The following is a 23,956-nucleotide window of genomic DNA, read 5'->3' as shown; positions in this document are numbered from 1 at the left end:
CCTCCCGGGAGGAGGGGCTCGAGTTCCGCGTCGTCGCGCAGAGCTGACTCTGGGAGGCGTTTGGGCCCAGAGAAGTGGATCCGTAGGTTTCGCCGCATGGAGTCCGAATCGGAAAGCGGAGCGGCCGCTGACACCCCACCTCTGGAGACTCTGAGCTTTCACGGAGATGAAGAGATCATTGAGGTGGTAGAGCTGGATCCAGGCCCACCGGACCCGGGTGAGAACTGACGCTCCTGAGGCCACGGGACAGGAGGCGCTCACCCCTGGCCTCTGACCCCTGCTTCTCCCCAGTTCCCCCAACCCCCCTTCCCTACCGGTCGTTCCTACCGACATTTCTCTCCCAGATCTTCTTCCCTACCCCCCACATTTAGTTTCTAGGCCTGGCAGGGTGGGGGTTCCCTGACGCCTCCCCTGGCCCTTCCCCTCACACACCCCCTTCCCATCATGCCCTCTGTCCTCTCTTCCCACACGGTCGCTGGCCAACACCAGGTCTTCAGACCTAGCCTCTTTCCCCCTCCCCGCCCCCCAAGTGCTCTTTTCCTGCTCGGTACGTGTGGAACAACACCTTAACCTTTGGCCACATGACCCACTCTCTAGCATCACCTTTTTCATTCTTCAACCCTTACCCCATTCCTTCTATATCTTTCGAGCTTCATCCTTTAACGCTTCTCCCAAAGCAGATGATCTGGCCCAGGAGATGGAAGACGTGGACTTTGAGGAAGAGGAAGAAGAAGAAGAGGGCAATGACGAGGGCTGGGTCCTGGAACCCCAGGAAGGGGTGGTCGGTAGCATGGAGGGCCCGGATGATAGTGAGGTCACCTTTGCCTTGCACTCAGGTAGGCCTTTGAAGGGATATCATCTCCTCAGATCAGTGCAGATGGGCTTTTGCGTATGGCCCTTTGGCCTTGGGCAGGAATTGTGAGAAACAGATGTGAAAGCCACCTATTTTGGCCTGCAGGATATTCAAAGTGCACTGGGGTTAAGTGAGACCCCTGGGTTCAAATCCTACCTCTGCTGTTTAGCAGTCTACTACCTTAGTTAGCTTTCTGAATCTTGGGGTTCTTAAAAAAAAAGAAGAAAAAGAAAAAAAAGTTACATTGGATGAAAGTGAATGGGTGGACATTAAAGGCAGTTTACACTCCCAGAGGAGCACTAATGAAAACCTCTGCTAGGCTCATGAAACTCTCACAACCTAATTCATACTCAGCCTGGTATGGCCTGAGTTGTCAGCTGTGAACATGGAGTCACCTCTTGGCTTGCACCTTGAGGTGCATAGTAAGGGGGACAGAAGAGCAGGGGGATATGCTCTGGGGGAGGACAATCTGATACTCCAAACAAGAACTGCACGCAGCCTTCCCAGGAGAGAATAGTTATGGCCCTGGGAAAAGGGAGTGTGCTTCTTGAAGTTTCTGGAAGGCTGAACTCTAGGTGAGAGCCGAGTTCTGTCACCTTTCTCATGGACTATGTCTTGGGACAGCATCTGTGTTTTGTGTGAGCCTTGATCCCAAAACCAACACCTTGGCAGTGACGGGGGGTGAAGACGACAAAGCCTTTGTGTGGAGGCTCAGCGATGGGGAGCTGCTCTTTGAGTGTGCAGGTGAGAGGCTGGGGGACTTGTGTTTCTTTGGACATCCTTTTGCCAAGGCAGGTAGCTCATGTGTAAATACCCAGCAGCTGTTTACTGGTCTCTGTCTTGTGCTGGATCCAAGGACCCACAATAGAAGAATAACTGTTGGTAGGCATTCAGACAGGACATGCTAATAGGCCAAGGGAGGCTGGCTAAGATGAGCATGGTGCTGGTGTAGGAGTAAGCAGAGGCCCAGAGAAAATAGGCTCTGGTTGCTTAATAGTGGGGCCAATAGTATCTGTTCATAGAAACCTGGAGTGGCTGGTCCCTGGAGCTGCAGCAAGTTTGGCTCCTTGTTTGCTGAGGTCCTCCTACCTTTTTTCTGCTTCATTGCTTTTAAACATGTCCCCAGCATTTAGGTATTTTTTTAATGTTCTTTTTCTGCCACTGTTTCTTTTCTAAGGTTCTATAGTTGAGTTGGCCTTGTTACATCTCTTAGGCAGATTTGGGTCCAGAACTGTCTACTTCTCCTTGCAGGCCACAAAGACTCTGTGACATGTGCTGGTTTCAGTCATGATTCTACCCTAGTGGCCACTGGGGACATGAGTGGTCTTTTGAAAGTATGGCAGGTAGACACCAAGGAAGAAGTCTGGTCCTTTGAAGCAGGAGACCTGGAGGTGAGATCCTTGGAGTGGACTTCAGTTCTGTGGGACCTTAAGTGAGAGAGAGTGCTTCTGGGAGGGACAGCGGCAAGCACATCCGTGTCTGTACTGGAGAAGTTCGCCTTGAGCTACAGCGCCCCTGGCTCTAGCATGTATCTGCTAACCTGTCAAGTTCTTGCTGATAGGGTTCATAGACTCTTAGGTAGGTTGGGCAGCTTGATTGCTGATCCTCCCTCTCTGACCAGTGGATGGAGTGGCACCCTCGGGCCCCTGTCCTGTTGGCGGGCACAGCCGATGGCAACACTTGGATGTGGAAGGTTCCAAATGGTGACTGTAAGACCTTCCAGGGCCCAAACTGCCCTGCAACCTGTGGCCGCGTCCTTCCTGATGGTGAGAACAATTGTCTCTTCCTGGGGGTAGATGTGGATCCCGTGACTTGCGGGTATCTCAGTCATCCCAGTCTCCTGCCCTATACTAAGTCTTACCTGTACATTCTCCAAGGGAAATTTGGGGACCCCCCCTACTCTATCCTTCCCGTTCATTCTTTCCTTGGTGTGTCTGAGTGTTCTCTGTCCTCTGGTTATCTGTGCCTTGGTCCTTAGGGAAGAGAGCTGTGGTAGGGTATGAAGATGGTACCATCAGGATTTGGGACCTCAAGCAAGGAAACCCCATCCATGTACTGAAAGGTATCAGAGGTGGGGTGTGTTTTCTTTGGCATGAGGGAGGAGCCCGAGAGCCAGGTACAGGACTGGGAACCTTGGTGCACCTGCTCTATTCTAGGGACTGAGGGTCATCAGGGCCCTCTGACCTGTGTTGCCACCAACCAGGATGGCAGCCTAATCCTGACTGGCTCTGTGGACTGCCAGGCCAAGCTGGTCAGTGCCACCACTGGCAAGGTAAGTAGCTCAGGCTTCTTTCTGAACCTTCTGGCCCTGCCCTGTCCTTCTCTTTCTTTACCCAGGTCTGTGAGCCTCTTCTCTTACCTATAGGTGGTGGGTGTGTTCAGACCTGAGACAGTCGCCTCCCAGCCCAGCCTGGGAGAGGGAGAGGAGAGTGAGTCCAACTCTGTGGAGTCCTTGGGCTTCTGCAGTGTGTGAGTGTGAGCAGAGCCTTGGCCTGGAGACCCAAGAAACTGAGGGAAGAGGTGGTTTTAGGGAGGGATCCAGGTATCGGGACCAGGGAGGAGGGAAGGTGTGTGAATGAATCTAGGGCCTCAAGAGCCTTCTTTGTGTCACCTGCTTCCCAGCATGCCTCTGGCCGCTGTTGGCTATCTGGATGGAACCTTGGCCATCTATGACCTATCTACGCAGACACTCCGGCACCAGTGTCAGCACCAGGTCTGATGTCTAGGGCTTTGTTCATACTCAGTGGGCTGTTGTGCTGGCTAAAGGGCAGCCTGTCCTCTGCGCCCCTTTAAGGGTGGGGATGGGGTCTTCTCTTCTCCCTCCTGACTTCGATCCTCCTGTGTTACTGTGTCATATCCTGGGACAGTCGGGCATTGTTCAGCTGCTGTGGGAGGCTGGCACTGCTGTGGTGTACACCTGTAGCCTGGATGGTGTTGTTCGTCTCTGGGATGCCCGGACTGGCCGCCTGCTTACTGACTACCGGGGCCACACTGCTGAGATCCTGGACTTTGCCCTCAGCAAGTAAGCATTGTGGGCTGGCAGCTCTAGAAAGTGGGTTTAGTGTGAGGTAGCACAGATCCCTTGTGGAATGGGAGGGGATTCCTAAGGGAAATGAGACCCAATGCCTGGCTGCATCCTGTGATAAAGGCATGCCGAACCACCTGATAAAGTCCTAGAATCCAGCCCTATCCCAGTGATTGGCAGTGAACTACCCATTGTGGGGTGTGAGACTGAGAATGAACCTATCCTACTGGGTCTGTGTGCCTGCCATGTTAGGGGTTTCCTTCACTGGTTCTCTGTAGTTTGTGTGGGCATAGAATCAGCTCCCCTGCTTTGGGAGAAGGGTCTGAGAGAGGTGATGCTGGAGCAGCTGCCTCAGGGCCCCTGGAAAATGGGCTGGCGCTGGGCCTCAGGTTCCTCCGTCCTTTGACTTCTGTGTTTCTGTCTACAGAGATGCTTCCCTGGTGGTGACCACATCAGGAGACCACAAAGCGAAAGTATTTTGTGTCCAGAGACCTGACCGTTAACGGCTGCAGCCTCTGGGATGGTGTCTGGTGTTGAGGGGGGATAAAGGGACACCCCTGCCCCCCAGCAGAGGTGCGGGGTGCAGAGGGAAGAGGAGGGGAGAACACTGGACTGCTTTCCAACCCCTTCAGCTGACCTGCCTACTCCTTGTCCTTTTCTTCCCTGGAGACCGCCTTGTCAGGCCTGCCCTCCCCTGTCCAGCCCTGGGGCCTTTCAGGAGGCCGAGTCTCTTTCACTTTGATTTGCTGGTGTGAGCCATGGGGTGCGTCTTTGTATGTTGGGGTAGGTCTTTGAGGTTCCCGTTCTTTCCCTTCCCAAGTCTCTGGGAGAGGAAAGGAGGAAGAGAGACTAGTTACAGATTTTAAAAATGTAAATAAAATATACTTCCCATTGGCAGTGTCTGTGTGCATTTTGTGTTGGCTGGACAGAAGGTAGAGCCTTCCTGAGGTGGTTAGTCTGTCTCTGGTCCTTCTAGGGCAGTCCACTGGCCCCTCCCACTTCTGGAGATATGGAAGGAGATGACCTGCAGTGGTGGCCAAAGATTTATTTGGTCTGGGTGAGCTCTCATGGAGCAAGGGCTCTAATCCAAAGTGGGGCGCTGTGAGACAGACATCCATAGCTACTATTTCCCTAATTCAAGTCCCGGTCAATGCTGCATTGGCTACTGGTGTGATAGGCAGTGCTGGGGCCTGGATTGTCCCTCTTGGCTCTTCCTCGAAGCACTGGTAGCCACTTTTGGACAGCTGTCCTCCAGGGGGCTGTGTAGCGCTGATCACCTAGACCCATGGCCACAGGCACAGCTGCAGCACTGGCGCTGCCCAATGAGATGAGAGATAACAGAGTTCCGGGCCCTAGCGGTGGGCGACGCTCATAGGCCAAGACTGACAGGAGCAATGTGGCCACATAGGGCCCCCAACACAGCAAGAAGAGCAGTGTGGCTCCTGCCTGTGCCCTAGCCTGCCTCCAGGTGAGAGCCCTAGACAGGGTTGAGGATGCATCACGGCACACTGCCCGCTCAAGTCTGCGGATCTCGCATAGCTGGCGGTGGGCAGTGGCCAACACACGGACAGAGAGAAGGGTAATGGCCCCCACAGTGGGCAACAGAAGCCCATAGACTTCAAGGTAGAGGTAGGGGGCTGGGAAGATGGCTTGGGAGCTGCAGTTGGCACCAGGGCTCCAATGGTTCCAGCCCAGAGCAGGCAGGCTGGCAAAGAACAGGGAGCCAACCCAGGTGAGGAACAGGGCTACCCGCACACTCCCATGGGGCCGGAGTGGCTGCAACACTGCCACATAGCGCTCACCATGCACCAGCAGCAGATTGGCAAGCAGGGAGAGGAAACAAAAGTTGGGGGCCAAGTGGAGAAGGAGACAGGACCAGTAGCCCCGATGGCTCCTGCTCCATAGCCCAGGCAGTATGGGCAGTGCCAGCCCTGTGAGTAGCCCGGCTAGTAGTAGGCTGAGGAAGAAGCAGCCAGCAGGGGGGCTGCGCAAGTGGCGGTCAAGAACGATGCCTAGGGCCAGGAGCAGGTTGGCGATGACGATGAGGCTTGCCAGGACCAGGGAAAGCCCCAGAACCCCCATGGGAATGGCCGACAACTCAGTGTTGTTGTGTGTCATCATGGGTCTTGGCACATGGAGGGTCCGAAGCTGCAGCCAGCATGCCTGGATGGAGGAGGGGCCAGAGTTAGGTTGATCCTGCAGCCACTGCCCTGGTGGGGACAGCACATTATCATAGAGGCTTCGGACACAGACTGTGAGCCATACCTTATTTGCTGACACAGATTTTTTTTCAGTTGCCAACTTAAAAAAAAATAACATAGGAAAACCATGCATTTGGTTTCTCTTGGAAAATCAATTCTGGTGGTATCTTAGTAGAGGCTGCACTTCAGGCAACAACTCCGGTTCCCAAGAGGCAACTTCACCTCTCAGTCATCTTCCAGTCCTTGGGCAGCTATGTTTACGCCTGTCTAGACTGGAAGGCAACCTATCCAAAGCATCTGTCAGCCTTTGCCTGCCCACATCAGGGTGCCAAGAGAGGACAGTAGCTGACCAGCCAGTGGGTGAGAGGCTTTCAAAGGCTAGGTCTGGGAAGTCGCAGAGTGCTCACACCCCCACCCTGTCTACACGTGGAGCCTGTTACAGATCAGTGAACAGCCTCCGGGTAGGACTTCCAGCCCATAAACTTGACTCATCCGCTCCACACTAGCAACAGGCCCTTCCTGGGAACTGGAGGGCAGGGTGGGGAGATGCTCAGTAAGGAATTGGGGGTGGTAAGAACAAAGAACCCCCTCACCTCTAAACACAGGGTGAAACCAGGAGACAAGAAAAAGCCTCCAGACTGACTCTATGACTTGTTTGCTTTTACTTGGCTGCCTGGTCTCAGCCTCAGGTCACATTGGAGGGTCAGTAGGAGGGGTCCTGGATCCTGTCAACAGGAGCATCTGCTGTTGCTAGGATCAAAGTCAAAACGGAAGGATTCTGCCCTCTGCTCCTCTGGCCTCTGGCCTAGGAGCAGCATCAGCTGTATTAGGCTGCAAGATGTTCTTCCTTCTTCCCAAGTGCTCACAAACGGCACTCCTGATGCTTTCCCCTCCACTGGCCTCGTTCTTCAGGCTCCCCCACAGCCTGGCACTCAGGCCTAGCTTTCTGTCTCCGGTAGCCCCCTTGTTTGTTCCCCTTCCTCCCTACACCATCCACCTTTTTAAACTACTGACCTGGGTTGAGCTAGAGCCCTCACCCTTCAGACCCTCACCAGCCTCCCTCAGAATAGCAAGAAAGATAAAGATCAATATCCAGGGGTAATGCCCGGATGGTCGTGGACCATACATATCTCCGGAATGGCTTGAGCCAGAAAAGTGACCTGTTCAGGATCAGACCTGGAGGGGTTGGTACGTAGCTACTCACATGGCTGTTAGGAACAGGTGGTGCTTGCTAGCTCTTGCTCTGAGGATCAAAGAGTCACAGCAGCCACTCTTGCAGGTCTTCTGGCCATGCCTGGTGTCCCGGTCAGTGAGTGCATGGTGCTTCTATCCTGGGGACAGCAGGAATCAGGCCTGCTCTGATTCTGCCTTGGCCTGGGCTTCTGAGGGATAGAGGAGTCCAGGCTGGGGAACCTCAGTCTTGGCTCCGCCTCTGGGGTGGGACGTGGCACATCCTGACTGCTTTTACTGAGAGGGCTCCCCCCTCCTGTGTAAGTGAACCCTTCCCTAGCAGTCGGTCACATCAGGAATCCTGGGTGGTGTTTCCTTACCTCGGAGAACCAACCCTCTTGCTGTCATTGCCTGGTTCACCTGGGAAACACATTCCAGCTAATGAATAATGTTTGGTACACACCACTCCTCCCTTCCTATGAACAGAGCCGTTTTAGGTATCTTAAACCCCGAACGTGCCAGTCTGCAGCCCACAACCAGCTAGAGATACTTCTGCTGACACACCAAAGGATAATGTGCATGTAAGATGGAGGTGGAGTTGAGGGCCTGAGAATCATCACCAATCCAGCCTTGTCTTCCCGAGTCTGGAATCATCCTGTATACCTCTCAACTTTTCTTGTCAGACATGGTCTCAGTGCCTGGGCTAGCCTCAGGCGCCTGTACAGTGGAGTCTTGAACTTCTGATCCTTTTTCCTCCACCTCCCAAGTTATAGCTTAGCTTTTTGTCACAGAGTCCGGTGGTTCTCTTACACTCCACCATATTACAGGCAGGATCTAGGACTTACAAATTCATTCATGCTAGGTCAGTGCTCAATCAATTGAACTATATCCCCAGTCCTGAATGGTTTCCGAGTCAAGATTTGGGATATGCATAAGACATAAATGGATCTGATGTAGAGGTTCAAGTCTGTGCTTTCCAACATTTGGGAGCAGAGACAGTGGGATCAGTGTGAGTTTGAGGCTGGCTGGGGTTATGGTGAGACTGTTTCAATGCTATCAGCCCTCCCTAAAAGGAAAAGTCACCTGCTGGAGTTGTGGTGGGGAATGTTGGAATAGAGACCTGTGCACACCACATTGTTTGACAGTACTGAGCGGAGGTCAGCTCAGCAAATGGCTGACTCTTTAACCTCCATGGGGCTCAGAGGCATACCTGGTGGTGGGCATGGCAAGGCTGGCGATGGTCCCACTGCTTTAGCTGTGTAAATCTGGGCAAACTGTTTAAGTCCTCTCGACTCATTTTCTTTATCTGCAGAGCGGAGCTCAAAATCATACTTCCCTAACCTGGGTTTATGGCTCAAGCATTTGGGTGCTGAGACATGTAGGTTGCAGTAAGTTGCAGTCAGAAACACAGTCAGACCTTGTTTCAAAGCAACAACAACAACAACAACAACAAAAAGAGTCCCCCCTCCAGCAAAATAGGTAACGTGAACCAGATCATACTCTGGAGTAATTGATTACTATTCATGCAAACATCACTGGGATTTGTTTTTTGTTTTTTTAAGATTAATTTATTTTATGTATGTGAGTTACAGCTGTCAGACACCGAAGAGGACATGGGATTCCATTACAGATGGTTGTGAGCCACCATGTGGTTGCTGGGAATTGAACTCAGGAATGGCATTTTTGCTTTACAGGAAAACTGAGGAAAAATGAGGTCCAGAGAGAAGCACATGTTCGAAGTGTGTTCGATTTCCACTCTATCGAGTGCAGCTTTAGGGTGAAGGGAAAGGAGCCCAGCCACACTTCCTAAGGACTGAACCAGACCGAGGCTGCATCAAGTAAGCTGGACTTGAGATGAGACCAACCTCCTCACAGAGCAAGACTTCACCACCCTCGGAGAGATGCAGCCAGAACGGCTGGAGGCCTGAGGACGCTGGCACCGGCTGCCCTACAGCACACATTCCAGGGTCCTGGAGAGGTGGGGCTTCTGCTGGGAGACTTAAGCAGACGGGCCTCAAATCCGTCCTCAGGATGTCGGGAGGTACACAGTCTCAGTCCCACGCAGTGGCAGTGGGGCATGAGTCAGGCTCTGGGAGAGTTCAGCCTGGGGCTAGACTAAAATGGTGCAAGACCCCTTGGATAGAGGGGCTGCCAGGAATAAACAAGCCTGTCTTCTGTTCCCAGCCTCCTTCCCCAGAGATTCAGGATGTCTGTTTCTTCTCTGTTCTGTCTAAACACTGTGTGTGGTATGGCGTGTGAGGGGACAGCTCAGGCAGTGGGAGCTGGATCCTGTCCTGTGTTCACTTCAGCTTCTCCATCGCCAGCTTATCTGCTTCCTTTCTGTAACTGTCAAGCCCTGGGCCACCACAGTTTCTTTTGCCCTCCGGTGCAGGTTTTCAGACACTCCATCTGCTGCCTGTGGCCCTGACCTGATGTTTTCCTGGTGGAGAACATGTGCTGGGTTGGACAATCCGGACTGTCCCAGAAGCCTCCTGGATCTCCCTGGTCCGCTTTCATGTTTTATTTTCCTGGTGTATTTGGGACTGCGTGGGTGTACTTCATGAAGTCTGAAAGGAGTTACTCTGGACCAGGGAAGCAGATGAAACTTCTTGTACTCTTAATTGCTTTCCCAGCTACTGCTGTAATGCCCTACACCAATGAGACACAGCGTCTTGGTAGGTAGCCCAGGACAACCTTGTACTCCTGATCCTCCTGCCTCAGCGATGGGATCATTTGTTTGCACTACCATATCCAGTTGGCCTGCACTTAAAACTGATGTAGACATGCCTTCTAGACCAGTGGTTCTCGACCATTTTAATGCTGCGACCCTTTAATATAGTTCCTCATGTTGTGGTGACCCAGCCCCCCCAACCATAACATTATTCTGTTGTTACTTCATAACTGCAATTTTGCTGTTATGAATTGTGGTATAAATATCTATGTCTTAGGTGATCCCAGGGAAAGGGTGCTTTCAACCCCCAAATGGGCTTGAGACATACAGTTTGAGAACCACTGTTCTAGACACTGTAACAGATTGGCCAGAATGCTGGCTCTGAGAAATCCGTATTTAGTTGCTGAGGCAGAAAACACCCTGTTCTATCCTGTGTGAGACCCTTGAATCCTCGAAGTCTTAACACATGTTCTCTGTTCCTGTTTCAGGGAAGACTGAATAAGGGTGCATCGGGTGGACCCTATATAAAGGCAACCGAAAGCCCACCACCACATACGAGCATCAACAAGCAGATCACGTTTTCCTTCCTTACCCAACACACCCCCTCCACGTCTTACTGTAATCCCATAACCTTTCCTGCTAAACATGTTCTATGCAGATTTAGATATTCCTCTTCTTCTCTCTCCAACAAAGATAACATAACCATCCTAGGTAAGAGAGTACAACCTTTAAGGGTGCCTGCACTCATGAACACATACATATAATTTTAAAAACACTGTAAAAAAGAACTAAACTTAGGTGGCTAACTTCAGATCCAGCGTGACGCTCAATGGTGGCTGGGGACAGTACAGCAGACCTGAGCCTGGGGGATCCATTCCTAGCACTGGATGGGGGAGGACTGTGTCTGTATGTATTAGAGATGTTTATACTGTACAACATGTATTTATTTGTTCTTTTCCTATTGTTCTGAAGCTAGGTCTCACTCTGTGGGCCAGGAACTCGAAGCAATTCTGCCTTGACCTTGAAAGTGCTGGGATTACAAATTTGAGCCACTATGCCCTACCCATCACGCATTTCCCATTTAGTATGTTATCAGTTATGGTGATGTCCTGTCACATCATCCTACGAGCATGCAGTGCGTGGCCGTCATACTCATTTGGTACCCTCTTGCAGGAGCATGAATACTTTACCAGTGGATAAATCACTGAAGAAAGTGTCTCTCCCTTCAGCATGGATTTTATGTTAACAACATATTGTGGAATTGAGAAAGGGTTTGTTTACTATTATAAGAATCTTTAATGCCATCATAGGTTCTATGATTTCTAATTAACCTGATTTTATTACCTATAGTACTTCTTTAGAAATCTGTCTCAGAGACATGAAAAAAAAAGTAGTTTATTGATATTTCTTGCCTACCTGAACTGGATGGTAAAAAAGACCCTATTGGAGCCTTTTGTTTTTGAGGCAGTGTTTGTGTACTTAACTGGCTGTCCTGGAACTTACTCCGTAGACTAGGCTGGCTTTGAATTCAAGAGAGCTGCCTGTTTACCCGCCACCCCAAGTGAAGGGATTCACCACCACCACCTGGCTGGTTTTTTTGAGACAAGGTTACATTATGCAGCCTTGGCCTGCCTGGATTTCATTGTATCAAATAAGCTTGTTTTGAAATCACAGAAATCCACCTGCTTCTATCTCCCAAGGAGGGCTTGAGTTTACTGTTTTTAAAAAGCTATGTCTGCTCCTCCACCCCAACATTTCTCATCTAGGAATTGCTGAGCCTGTGAAAGGGCTGGTCCTGCAGATCCAAAGCTGCAGGATTTCCATGACACAGGGCAACAACAGGATAACGGGTGGGGTGGGGAATCCTTGTGAGGATCCAGTATTGATGCTGTGGCAGAAACCTGAGGCCTCAAACCAGATCAATGACTCATTGCAACGAACATTTGCAAGATGCACAGACAGAACTATATACTGTAGGACAGATACACTGGCACACTACAGTTTCCATGATGAGAGCTTATGCCTTTTCTTTTGGGGGACAGGTTGCAAGGGCAGAGGGCAGTTATGAAGAGATGGGAGACCAGTGGGATTGGTGAGTATGTTGTGAAACAAAGAATCAATAAAAAGTTAAGAAAACTTTTTGTGGTCAAGCTCTCTCTTCTTTAGAAGTAAAACCCTAAGACAGAGGTGAAGTAAAGAATTCAAGACCTGGAAGATGGGGAACAGCATAACGAAACACTGCAATCAAGGCAGGATGTTTCTGTTAGAACCACAGCCACAGAGCAGCTACAGGTGCCTGCGTAAGGTCCCATCTCCCAACTTTTTTGTTGGAGGTGCCCATGAAATCCTACCCTTCCCTAAGGGTTGTTAATGGTTGCTGGAGGACTTGCTATCCCTTTCTCTATAATAGTCCAAGCACTAGGAGACTCTGTGGGAAGACACAGGGTTCAGAGGGGAAAGGAAGGATACCAAAGGGTGGTGCGTGGTGAAGATAATCTCAAATAAAGCAAGTAAGTTGTCACTCCTGCCAAGGATGCATAGGGAGATCTCATTCGAAAGCCGGCACAGCGGCAAAGGCTAGGCAGGGTTGGGTGGAGCAAACCTGCCATCCAAGCACTCGAAGACCAAGGCGGAAGACTGGAGCTGACGACCAGCCTGGGCAGTGTGATGCTCTGTCAAAAAGCAAAACCAAAAATGGAAAAAGTAGTTGGTCATGGTAGTGCATGCTGGTAGTTCCAGCACTTGAGAAGCAACAGACAGCAGGATCCTTTCTCATAAAAACTCTCAAGGACAACTCTATCAAAACTACTACTGAAACTCTTAAGTCTCTTTCAAGATACTTTATTACCTCCCAGAAAAAGGTAACCCTGCAGGTCCCTGGGACCTCATTCTAATGAATTATGCCTAATGACAGGTCATATTTTAAAATAACAACTTACTTTAAATTTGACAGTGGATGGGGCACGTGTAAAAATCTCCAATCAATGTTATGTGTGATAAAGTGACTGCATTATCCCATTCTTAACTGTTAGAAAACTATCGAAGTGAGAAAAATGCCCAGACACATACAGCAGCACATGGTTAAACGTGAAGAGAGCCTATGGACCTTATGTCAGTCTACTGATGGACACTGCACCACAATCACTCAAGGTGTCAGCTCTGGGAAGTGACAGGAACTCACATTATCATCCCCAAATGTTATCTTAAAACCAAAGGTTGTAGAAAGTAAAAGTGCTGCCTGTATAGTCAGGTGACTTTACAACTTATTGTCACACTAGTCTGCAGCACTGCCTGAAACAGAGCTGAAAGAACAGCCTTCAAATCACCCTGGACAGCACTTTGCTAGACATCCAGCTAACTATTGAGCAGGCACCTCCTACAGTGAGCGAGCTTTGTGGAGTACACAGATCTGCTGCAATAGTGATGAAGAACTGTGCCCAGCCAGTCTGCATTAGCACCACAGTGAAGTCCTGCAGAACCACGTTTTAGGAAATGTCCTTTATTATTATTTATGATAGAAAAACATGCAGTTTTAATTCAAGTCTCACTCAGAAGCAAAGGCAGGTGCATCTCTGAGTTTGAGGGCAGCTGGATTACACAGCAAAACACTATTTCAAAACCACCCACCCACCTACCCAAATACGGCCCCTCTCACAAACACACACCACACACACAGTAGACAGAAAGCATTTTATTGTTTTTTGAGATAGTGTCTCACATGTAGCCCAGATTGACTTCAAAACCAACTGTATAGCTGAGGACAACCTTGAGCTTCTGATCCTCCTGCCTCTACCTCCAAAGTGCTAAGGATGGTGTATGTCATAGCACATGGAGGAGTAAGTGGTGGCATCTGCTGCTTCTGCAGAGCAGCTCAAAATCACCTGTAACTCCACTCCCAAGGATATTATTTCCTTACCCAGTGCATGCACACAAAACTTCTACACACATAAAAATATTTAAAGGTGTGAGAACCAAACCCAGTTTATATGGTGCTGGTGACTGAACCTAGGGATTCATGAAAGGTTAGGCAAACATTACTCAAGTGGAAATTTGGAGATTCAGTTGTGTCATGTTTTTCTGGAAGCTGTCTTGTGAGAGGATATTTTGGTGAAGCAGACATGTAAGGGGGCATGTGACGTTTTGATGAATCCCTTCCTTGAGAAGGCGTGTGATGTTTGGAAAGAATATAAAAGACCCCACAGACAGAGATCGCTCTACCACCTTTTCATTGGTCTTTATTTATGCTTGTTGTGACTTCACAGAGAAACTTGCCAAAAAACTTATGGCATTCTGATGGCTTCTGAAGACCCATGCCAATCTGGTACAGCTGAGCCTTGAGGTTTCTTCTGGATCGATTGCTGTTATTGATTCCTGCTTGGTGACTGCTGATTGGACTGGACTGCTACTACTGGTGTTGGATGTACTGTTTGATGTTTCAGACTGAACTACAGATATCCTGACAACGAACACTGGAGTTGCTCCAAATAACTTCTAAAAGGTTCACATTTCCCATGTCCATCTTTCTCCCCAATCTTTGGTTTAAGAACCCTTATTGAAGTAGGTTTTGAAAAATCTAAGCCTATACGTTATATCCACTGAAGAACATTCCCAGCACCAGAATAATTTAATTTACTTGTCACAGTAAAGGAGTTTCCTGGCTATTCAGTTGGGTAGTGTTAGCAACCAAGCTTTACAATGTAGCAAGCATGTTTACACACACACAAACACACAACTGCTGGAACGTTTGAGGCCAACAGGGGCTATAAAGTGAGACCAATAAAATGAACCTAAACAAATCCCCCAACTCCCCCCACCCCACCCCAGTTTACATACCAGCTCTTCCTTCCTCTAGAGAAGGAAACTTCTCTACACTGGCTTGCTGGTTCAGGGCAGTGAAAATTCACCCTTTTCTCCTCTCTTTTAGACTCGCAGTTGAGAAAATCAACTAATTCTCAAGTAAGATAGAAAGATTTTCTTTATTAATGACCCCAACCGTATTTCTTTAGATACAGGAGTTTTGAACTCAAATACTTAGAAGAAAACAAGTTAAGATTGCATTACCTGCAACTCATTACCAGTAACATATTGCAAAGCAAACAGCTTGGAAAAGGAAGGGGAGTGAGGGAGGAAAAATAAAAGGGAATTAAGTTGATCAAGTGGAATTTTTTTTTTTTTTTTAATTCTTAGGAACTATCAAGTCCTTGCAAGCACAGCTCGTTTCTGCAGGTTATTTGCCAAACTCGTACAAAATGGAACCCAAACGGAGAATCCCTTAAGAACCTGGAGAAGGTGCAACATGAAGGGCTACGATTATCCAGTAGCAAGCGGTCCAGCCTTCGGCCAACAGTGCTTCCTCCTCAGTTCCCAAGAGTTAGCGGGATGAAAAAGTCTTCCCCCTTCAAAAGCAGAGACAGAGTGAAGGCTTATTCCTGATGTTCATTCCTCCCATCCTATACTCTAGGTTTGGGGTGGAATGCCCAAAGGATACCAGACAAAGGGGAGTCTTCTAGCAAAGGTGCTAGAGCCTCAGATCAACACCCAGCTTTCACAAAATTGGTTCCTTTCTTCCAATTTAATACCACACCATGCCCATAAGCACATTGGGTGATCCCAGCACATGAGAAAATATATTTTTTAAAATATATATTTTAAAAAGCCATTGGCTCACCCTGTGGCCCTGGATGGCCTAGAACTGACCATGTATACTTGGCCTGCCTCTGCCTCCTTAGTGCCAGGATAAAGGCATGTGCTACCACGACCAGTTTTCTCTAGTTTTCAGATGGTTAGATGGACCTAAATTTCAGGTCACTGAGGCTCCTTCTACCCAGTTGATCCCATTTAGGTAACTATTTCTTAACCTTTCAACAGGAGGTAGAAAGTTAAAGCCACCTTAAAAATTTCAAACATTAGCTAGGCATGGTGGTATATTCTTTTAATCCCAGCATTCAGGAGGTAAAGGCAGATGAGTCTTTGTAAGTTCCAGGATAGCTAGGGACATATAGTGAAACACCCCCCCCCCCACCAAAAAAAAAAAAAAAAAAAAAAAAAAAAAAACAAACCAAACAAACAAACCCTCAACTTCAAAGGTTAAAGACATTTTGGTTGTCATGTGGCAGGTACACTCTGGCTCACAGAAGGCTTGTTTGGCTCTGGCTTCCTGAGCTGTGGTTTCCTTCTCTACCCAGCAAATCCTGCAAAACCTACACACAGTACAATGGTACTTACTCACTCCAAAGTGAGCTGAGAGCTATAGAGAAGCAAACAGCTCTCCACTGTGTCTTGCTTACCCTGAATCAGACTGTTTGATGGCCCCTCCCCATGAGAAAAGCCAGGAACTGTGCCATGCTTAGACCACAGGCATCTTCTAGTTTGGGGCCACACTCCTAACAGCCCTGCTTTATTTTACTGTTTATTCTTGGCAGAATGGAAGTTTTCAAACTACATTTATCTCTGTAAAGGATTCATCCTTCCTCAGGCTTCTCCATCAGGACAGCCATCAATTCCTGCCTTTCTGTCCAACCAGAACATCATCATCAGGAACACCTGCTGGCCACAGGACAGAATGTCGAGGGAGTTATCAGGGTGAAGGTAGGTGATGTAAGCAGTCCCAGGGCTATCCTAACGTCTCACCTTTTGACCTTTGCTTGCTTTGTGTGTGTGTAAAGGCCAGGAGTCAGAAATGGGTGACTTTGGGATAGGGTCTTACTTGGCAGCTCTGGATGGCTTGGAACTTGCTGGTCTTGAAACCACGGAGACTAGCTGGGCGGCGGTGATGCACACCTTTAAGCTCAGCGCTTGGGAGTCAGAGGCATGAGGATGTCTGAGGTCTAGGTCAGCCTGATCTACAGTTCCAGGACATCTGGGACTGCACAGTGGCTCGACTATGCTTGGCCCATGAGAAGTGGGACTAATAGGAGGTGTGGCCTTGTTGCAGTAGGCGTGACATTTTTGGAGAAGGTGGCTTTCTGTGGGGGTGGGTGTTGAAGCTCTCCCCAGTGCGGAAGAATCAGTTTCTCCTGGCTGCAGTCAGGTCAAGGTGCAGAACTCTCCTTCCCTAGCACCATGCCTGCCTGGACACTGCCATGCTTCCTGCCATGATAATGGACTGAACCTCTTGAAATATTTGCCTTTATAAGAGTTGCTTAGGTTATAGTGTTCTTCACAGCAATGGGTAGCCTAAGACAGAAACCTCGTCTCAAAAAAACCAAACCAAACCAAAACACAAACAAACAAAAAAACCCCAACAAAACTAAAACAACAATGAAATCACTGAGACCATGCCTCTCCCTTCCAAGTAAGTGCCAAGACTGAAGGTGTATGCCACCATGCTTGGCTCTTCGTCTTATTTTTTCCAACAGTTTCTCACTGACCTTGGAACTCACTGACTTAAACTGAGTGTCTAGAGAGCTACAACCCACCTGTCTGTCCTCTGGAACAGGGTTACAGGCATGTGCCAGCCACCATGCCTGTGCGAACATGGGCAGTGGGGACAATACCCGCTCAAGCACTCAAGCTTGCACAGGGGAACTTTACCAGCTAGGCCATCTCCCAGCCCACTGCTTTGTTTAGTTTTCAGATAAGGTCTTGCTAATGTCCTTCAGGCCAACCTCAAACTCCTGGACTTAACTTCTCTTCCTGCTCCAGTCCCCAGGAGCCACAGTAGCTGGTTCTGGGTGGTTCTGACACTTCACCCAGAGCAAGTTTTACATCCCTCCCAGCTCACACAATGGTGGCTGGTAGAAAGCACTTGTGTAAGATGAGGAGGGAAAGGAAAGTGAAACATGCAGGCACCAGCACACAAGGTCTTGAAAACACAGAAAGAACAAGTGCCCCCATGGGCACACCCTTACTCGCCCACCTTGTTTATAGCTCGGCACTTCCAAACACAGATGACTGATACTCTTTGGACTGGAAACCTTCACCTACTACACTGTACTCATCTGAGCTTTCAAACCGCAATGGAGGCTAACAAGGTACAGCAGCTTCACATGAGGGGCTGTGGGGAGAGCTAAAGGTGTTCTGAATGCCACCCACACTACACTCCTTTTGAGTGTACAGAGCCACACTGCTCACTACTCGGCTTGTCATCTTTCTCCCTGACAAAGGCAGCCTTTGCCCTGTACACCTTTCCTGCTAAGGGCAGAGCAGACAAAAGAGTAAGTAGGCAGTGGCCCCAGGCCTCTTCAGATAACTGAATGTCCTGAAGTGATCAACTCCACCTCTGGAAGAGACTCACTTTTTAAAGTTTAAGCCTAAAGAAAAGTTTCTTATTTATCTATTTACCCTAGCACACAAAGATTCCAGAACAGAGCCTTCTGGATGAGTCCAGGTGAAGCCCTTTCACTTGCACTTTGGCAGCTATATGTATGACCTGCAGGCCTCCTACAAGGTACTCTTCAGTCCCCTGGGCAGTTACTAGGAACGGGAAGGTTCCTCCTACTTACGTGATTGTTTTCATTTCTTTTTTCTCGGCATCTGGGCGTGCACGGTTGAGCACCTTAAGGAAGTCGGAGGTTTTTGCTCGCATTCGTGTATGAATATAGGCCTAAGAGCAAACACAGGAAGAACTGAAGCAGCTTATTTCCTAGAAAGATAGTGTCCAGTGGGAAAAAGTCACTGGTATGTTGGGGAGCATATAAGGGGAACAGGACGGTTGAGCAGCAATAGCAGAGATAGTGTCAGCCTTCTGTACAGGTAGGATGAGGGACAGGGGAGAGACACTTCTGTTACTAGGGTAGTGGGGACCAAACTGGTGCTTTTGAGCATGCCAGCCAAGTGCTCCGCCACTGAGCTACACTTCGATCCAAGAGATGGTTTCTGTAACTTTATTTTTTTAAAGATTTATTTTATATACGTGAGTTCACTGTCACTGTCTTCAGACACACCAGAGGTGGCACCGGATCTCATTACAGATGGTTGTGAGCCACCATGTGGTTGCTGGGAATTGAACTCAGGATCTCTAGAAGAGCAGTCAGTGCTCTTATAACCACTAAGCCATCTCTCCAGCCCTGGTTTCTGTAACATTTTAAAAATTGTTTTTTTACTGTATATGTGTGCCTGTATAAATTTATGTATACTATGTATGTGTATGTATATCCCCAGAGGCCAAAGAGAGCATAAGGTTACTGGGAACTGAACCTGGTCCTCTGAAAGAGCAGTAAGATCTCAGACTCTTGAGCTATCTCTCCAACCCCATGAGGTAGTGTCTACTGAGAGTCAATCAACGGCTGGTAGGAACATTGGTGCCTCTCACCTTAGAGCACTTAATGTGGTAGTGCAGATAGTCCCGGAACGTGTGGATCAGGTTGATGGTGTTGTCTCGAGCAGTGGCATTGGTGTGGCGAGGGAACAGCACTAAGACAGGACAGAAAACAAGGCATTGCAGTGGTGTGCACTCAGACAACAGCCAAGAGTGGGCCAATGAGTGTAACCATGAGGCTCAGGACACAGAAAACGAGTCAATCTGGATACCATACTGAACTCTAGCTTTCAGGTTTAGGAACAATGTGCTTGCCCTGGGTCCTTGGTGCTAAAGCACAGACCGTTACTGTCAGAAAAACTAGGTTCTGAGGTAAACTCATCTCCTGACCATGACAACAACCCCAACACAGGCCTGGCAGGATAAGCTGCCCTTCACCCATAGACCTGTCCTAACTTTTGTACTGGGGTAGACCTGCCTCTGGGTTTCTGTTCATATGGCACGTGTTCCACTAACACCAAGAGCCCTGAGTCCTAGCAACTGTGCTGAAATGAATGGCTGAGAAGAAAGGTAGAACTCTGGTTCTCAGTTTACCTTGGTTTGAAGAAAAGGAAAAAAGTGAACATCAGATGAGGTAAAGCTTTCTATTCCAAGTTTAGCAAGAGTTATTCACCACAGGGGGAAAAATGATGTCAATGAAATTGACATGGCATCCACTGTAAGATGCATGCTAGCTCAGGAATGATGTGGGATGCTCAATGGTGGAACATCCCTTAATCACAGCACTTGAGAGCAAGAGGCAGGTGGATCTCTGAGTTTGAACCCAGCTTGGTCTACAGAGTGAGTTCTAGGATAACCAGGGCTAGAGAATCCTTGTCTCAAATTAAATAAATAAAATAAAGTAAGCAAGCAAGCACATGGGAAAAAACTGTACTCACCAGCAACAAACAGCTACACCCTTAGCTAAAGGAGACAATCTTGCAGTGTGGAAATGAGCTGTCAGCCAGTTCACTAAGCTGACACACATGAAGTTTGGTATCTTCAGTGGAAAAGAAGACTCAGCAAATTGCAGCTGAGCTTGGGCATTAGAAGCAAAAAAGTTGCCACATGACATAGAACTCTATTCAGCTGCTAAGTAATGCTGACATGGCCTGCCCCTAACTCCTGACATCACAGTTTACCTTTTCCCCTTACCATTTAAGAAAAACAAACAGGAAATGATGAACTCAGCAAAACAGTGCCTATTTTTGTAATCTGTCCTCTGTGACACCTGTCACAGCTCAGAAGAGGAAACTAAAACATGCTATGCCTGCTTCTGCCCACTAAAAATGTTCCTTAAGGCTCTCTAGATTTAGGCACTCTGCTTTGTGAGTTCGAGTAGGCAACTCCACCCTGCTGATGAAGGTTTGGATTGTTTTGTGCAGTGCCAAGGACTGAATCCAGGGCTAGGTGTGTAGGCAAGCACTCTACCACTGAACTATCTCTCCAGCCTCACCAAAGGTGATGTAGCCAATGTTGTCACCCACGGCAGCATCTGTGTCTTTCAGCTCTAGAGGAGGTTCCCTGTGGCTAAAAAGGACCTGGGGGGCTGTGTGGCTGGCTCTTCGTCCTTCTTTGAACTCCTGTGGAGACACAGCAGGGAATTTGTATGAGATGAGTAGCACTTTATCCACATTTTGTGCTCAGACCTTTGCAGTCCTTTGACCAGCAGGTAATTAAAAATGAACGGTTAGACTTTAGGTACAAGAAGTGCTGGCTGCGTTCAGTGCACACCAGATTCACAAGGAAGACTAGAGAGCACTGAACAAGCCAGACCATCAGACTGTGATGCAAAGTACAGTAACACAACCCTTTCTCCTTTCCTATTTTAGACTAACATGGCAAAAGGATTAGCTTGACTTCAAGGCCAGGCTGGGCTACACAGCAAACATGCCCGTCAGGGCAGAGCGGGAAGACTACACCAGAAGAGGGAACAGCCGCAGCACAGGTCTGGTTCCAATGGAGATGAGCACTGTAGTTCACTGCTCTCTTGCAGTGTGAAAAGGGGTTGTTCTTTGTTTTGTAAAAGGAAGTCTTTTTAAAAGGAAGCTTCACGGTAACCAGGACCCAGGCTTTAGCTGGAATTTTAAATTCTATATACACTAAAAGCTCTTTACAAATTGGCTGAGTGACCAACACTCCCTTGGTTCTCACTTCTTTGCTTTTCCCCCATGTCCTTTGCCCACTCACCCCCAGGCAGGGCTTCTTTTAAACTCACTAAGAGATGGCCAAGCCATCTCTTCAGCCTGATGAGGCCTTAAAAAAAAAAAAAATTAAGATTTTCTTTATTTAATATATGAGTACACTGTCACTGTCTCCAGACCCACCAAAAGAGGGTATCAGATCCCGTTACAGATGGTTGTGAGCCACCATGTGGTTGTTGGGAATTGAACTCAGAACCTCTGGAAGAGCAGTCAGTCAGTGCCTTAAACTGCTGAGCCACCTCTCCAGTCCAATGAGGACTTTAAAAACAATTATTTATGTATTTATGTCTACGGGTATTCTGTATGTCAGAGATGAGAACTTTTAGTTCCTGATTATCTGGTCTCTATACCCTCAGTATACCCACACCTCATTTTCTACTTTCAGTTTCATGAATATCAAGCTTTTATTGGGTGCTGGGCCTTTGATCAAGCACTGTTTTAGCTACGAGATCTTTATCTGTTATTATTTAGAATTTATCAATTAAAACTCTAAAGCAAGTGTAACCATTCCTTTTAGGGGCTAAAGGTGACAGAATGAAAGAAGCTCGGTTGTCTCAGGAGGTAGGGCAGAGGAGTCAGGCAAGCATGGACTACTTAGAAAGACCCTCCCCCACCTAAACAAGCAAACATACAGTAAGAAAATTCTAACCAGCCAGGAGTACACAGACACATTATTGCAAAACTTGGAAGGAGACATATTTGACATTTCAAGGATAGCCCCAGCCTATAGGAGAGTCTATCTCAAACTAAACCAAACAATCCAAAATAATAAAAGAGCCCACGTCCTTAACAAAAGCACAGTGCTTATCAAACTGTAAGAAAAAAGGACCAAAATAACAAACCCAGGCCATTCCTTTTATCCTTTAATCCCCACACCCTGTGCATTTCTGTACAAAAGACAAGTGACTGTAACATCCTTCTCCCAGAGCTCCCAGCAATGACAGAAGTAATGCAAAGCCTTGGATCCACTACTTAGGAACCCTGTCCTTTAAAGAAGAAAAAAAAGATACAAAGCCAACATGTAGACGGAGTAGGTCTCCTGAAACATTGACAGTCTTAGGGATAGGACACTGGAAACATGGTCACGCAGCCATATGACAAGGAAGTGTGGCTGCTGCTCACATACCATTTCTTTTATAGTCAATCTCTAACAGCCAGGGACAACTGGATACTCTGAGAGCTACTATTATCTTCTCCACAAGCATTCTATACTTCACCATTCATTAGGGCATCTGGCTTCCCTGCCAGGCTGAGTTCCTTAGGCCAAGGCTCCTGCTTTATTCCAATTTTTTTCTCTGCCCTTCAAAGAGTCTGTCTAGCATAGTCCTGCTGAGTAATAAAGAAAGCAGGCCTACACGCTCCAGTACAGAACCCCTGCAATGGGCAGGAAGGGGCAGGAACTAAGCTCCCATTTGTATTACAAGTAGAAGAACACAGTGTGGTGGTCTGAATAAAAATGGGCCCCCATAAGCGGTGGCCCCAGGGGGAAGTGTGGCCTTGTTTGAGTAGGTGTGGCTTAACTGGAGGAGGTGTGTCATTAAGGGTGAGTGTTAAGGCCTGGCCTAATTAGTGGTCTTCCTGCTGCCTGTCAATCCAGATGCAGAATTCTTAGCTCCTCTCCATGTTTGCATGCTGCTTTGCTTCCCACCAAGACAATAATGGACTAAACCTCTGAATTGTAAGCCAGCCCCAATTGTCTTTCTTTATAAAAGTTACTGTGGTCGTGGTGTATCTTCACAGCAATAGAAACCCTAACTAAGACACACTGATTATCAAGTCTCAATCAAAATACAGGCCATATGTTATTCTGCTTGTTTTATACACTACCTCTGAGATGACACTGCCTGGCTGGTGTTGGGTTATGAAGAAGAGAAGGACATAGAGTTAGCAACATAGCCTTTTCCCTAAAGGAGAGCTATCTGGAGACAGGGTACATCATGTAAGGCCAACACTTGGGAATAGATTAAGAATTCAAGATCATGGTGATGCATGCCTTTAATTGCAGCACTCAAGAGAGAGGGACAGGCAGATTCTCTGAGTTTGAGGTTAGCCTGGTCTATGTACTGTCCAGGTCTATGTACAGCCATGACTATACAGCAGGACTCTGTCTCAACCATCTTCCCCATGAAGAACAAACAAAATCAACAAAAAGCAAACAAACAGACACAAAGAAATCAAGATCATCCTTGGCTACATGAAAGTCAAGTCTCTCTTCTTCTCTACATCCTTCCCAAAATTAATACTTTCTGCAGCAAGAAATAGTCTTTAGACACCCCAACATCCTCTTTTCTTCTCTGCTTTCTCTTGAAACAGCAACAGCAATCAACTTCCAAACAGACCTCCTGTCTTAACTATCTAATACATAAAAATCAGTCAGATTGTTTCTTTTTCTCCTCTCTGACAAGATAGGATGTCTGCTCAATACCAGGACACTATTTCTTTTTAAAAAAACATTTATTATATTTAATTTGCTCTGTGTGTGAGCATTTGTAGTGTAGCATTTGTGTGGAGATCAGAGAACAACTGTTGGTTCTTTCATTCCACCATGTAGGACCTTGGGATGAATGAAACACAGGCCATCTTGTTTGGTGGCA

General features: G+C 47.9%; 3 protein-coding genes across 4 annotated transcripts in view; 1 reads left to right on the top strand and 2 right to left on the bottom strand.

The window, feature by feature from the left end:
* Positions 1–28: 28 nt before the first annotated feature.
* AAMP (angio associated migratory cell protein) lies at positions 29–4,766 on the top strand. Of its 2 annotated transcripts, none has more exons than XM_080932781.1 (11): positions 29–217; positions 681–836; positions 1,478–1,597; positions 2,105–2,244; positions 2,475–2,619; positions 2,832–2,915; positions 3,010–3,125; positions 3,219–3,322; positions 3,476–3,566; positions 3,721–3,875; positions 4,306–4,766. In XM_080932781.1, the coding sequence occupies exons 1-11, from the start codon at positions 97–99 to the stop codon at positions 4,379–4,381; spliced, it is 1,308 nt and encodes a 435-aa protein (XP_080788907.1). In that variant the 5' UTR covers positions 29–96; the 3' UTR covers positions 4,382–4,766. The 2 variants fall into 2 exon arrangements, with proteins under 2 accessions (XP_080788907.1, XP_080788906.1); XM_080932780.1 differs by having other exon boundaries at positions 678–836.
* Positions 4,767–5,009: 243 nt separating this feature from the next.
* On the bottom strand, positions 5,010–5,999 carry GPBAR1 (G protein-coupled bile acid receptor 1; the record flags this gene model as incomplete). The annotated part of the gene is made up of 1 exon (XM_080933364.1): positions 5,010–5,999. The coding sequence occupies one exon, from the start codon at positions 5,997–5,999 to the stop codon at positions 5,010–5,012; it is 990 nt and encodes a 329-aa protein (XP_080789490.1).
* Positions 6,000–14,877: 8,878 nt separating this feature from the next.
* The window catches only part of ARPC2 (actin related protein 2/3 complex subunit 2), a 30,384-nt gene continuing 21,305 nt past the window's right edge, over positions 14,878–23,956 (bottom strand). The window contains exons 8-11 of the mRNA XM_080932961.1: positions 20,615–20,741; positions 19,174–19,274; positions 18,365–18,465; positions 14,878–15,316 (exon numbers count right to left, since the gene is read on the bottom strand). Coding sequence (XP_080789087.1) covers positions 15,292–15,316; positions 18,365–18,465; positions 19,174–19,274; positions 20,615–20,741 — 354 coding nt within the window. The 3' untranslated portion in view covers positions 14,878–15,291. The remainder of the gene's footprint in view (positions 15,317–18,364; positions 18,466–19,173; positions 19,275–20,614; positions 20,742–23,956) is intronic.

This window comes from Micromys minutus (assembly GCF_963924665.1).
Source record: "Micromys minutus genome assembly, chromosome: 19".
Classification (NCBI taxonomy): domain Eukaryota; kingdom Metazoa; phylum Chordata; class Mammalia; order Rodentia; family Muridae; genus Micromys; species Micromys minutus.
This window is presented reverse-complemented; position numbering and strand designations above follow the sequence as displayed.

Coding starts and splice junctions, on each gene's coding strand:
- AAMP (XM_080932780.1), top strand. CDS start 97: ATGGAGTCCGAATCGGAAAGCGGAGCGGCCGCTGACACCCCACCTCTG. Junction 837..1,477: donor CACCTTTGCCTTGCACTCAG/GTAGGCCTTTGA, acceptor GTCTTGGGACAG/CATCTGTGTTTTGTGTGAGC. Junction 1,598..2,104: donor GCTGCTCTTTGAGTGTGCAG/GTGAGAGGCTGG, acceptor TTCTCCTTGCAG/GCCACAAAGACTCTGTGACA.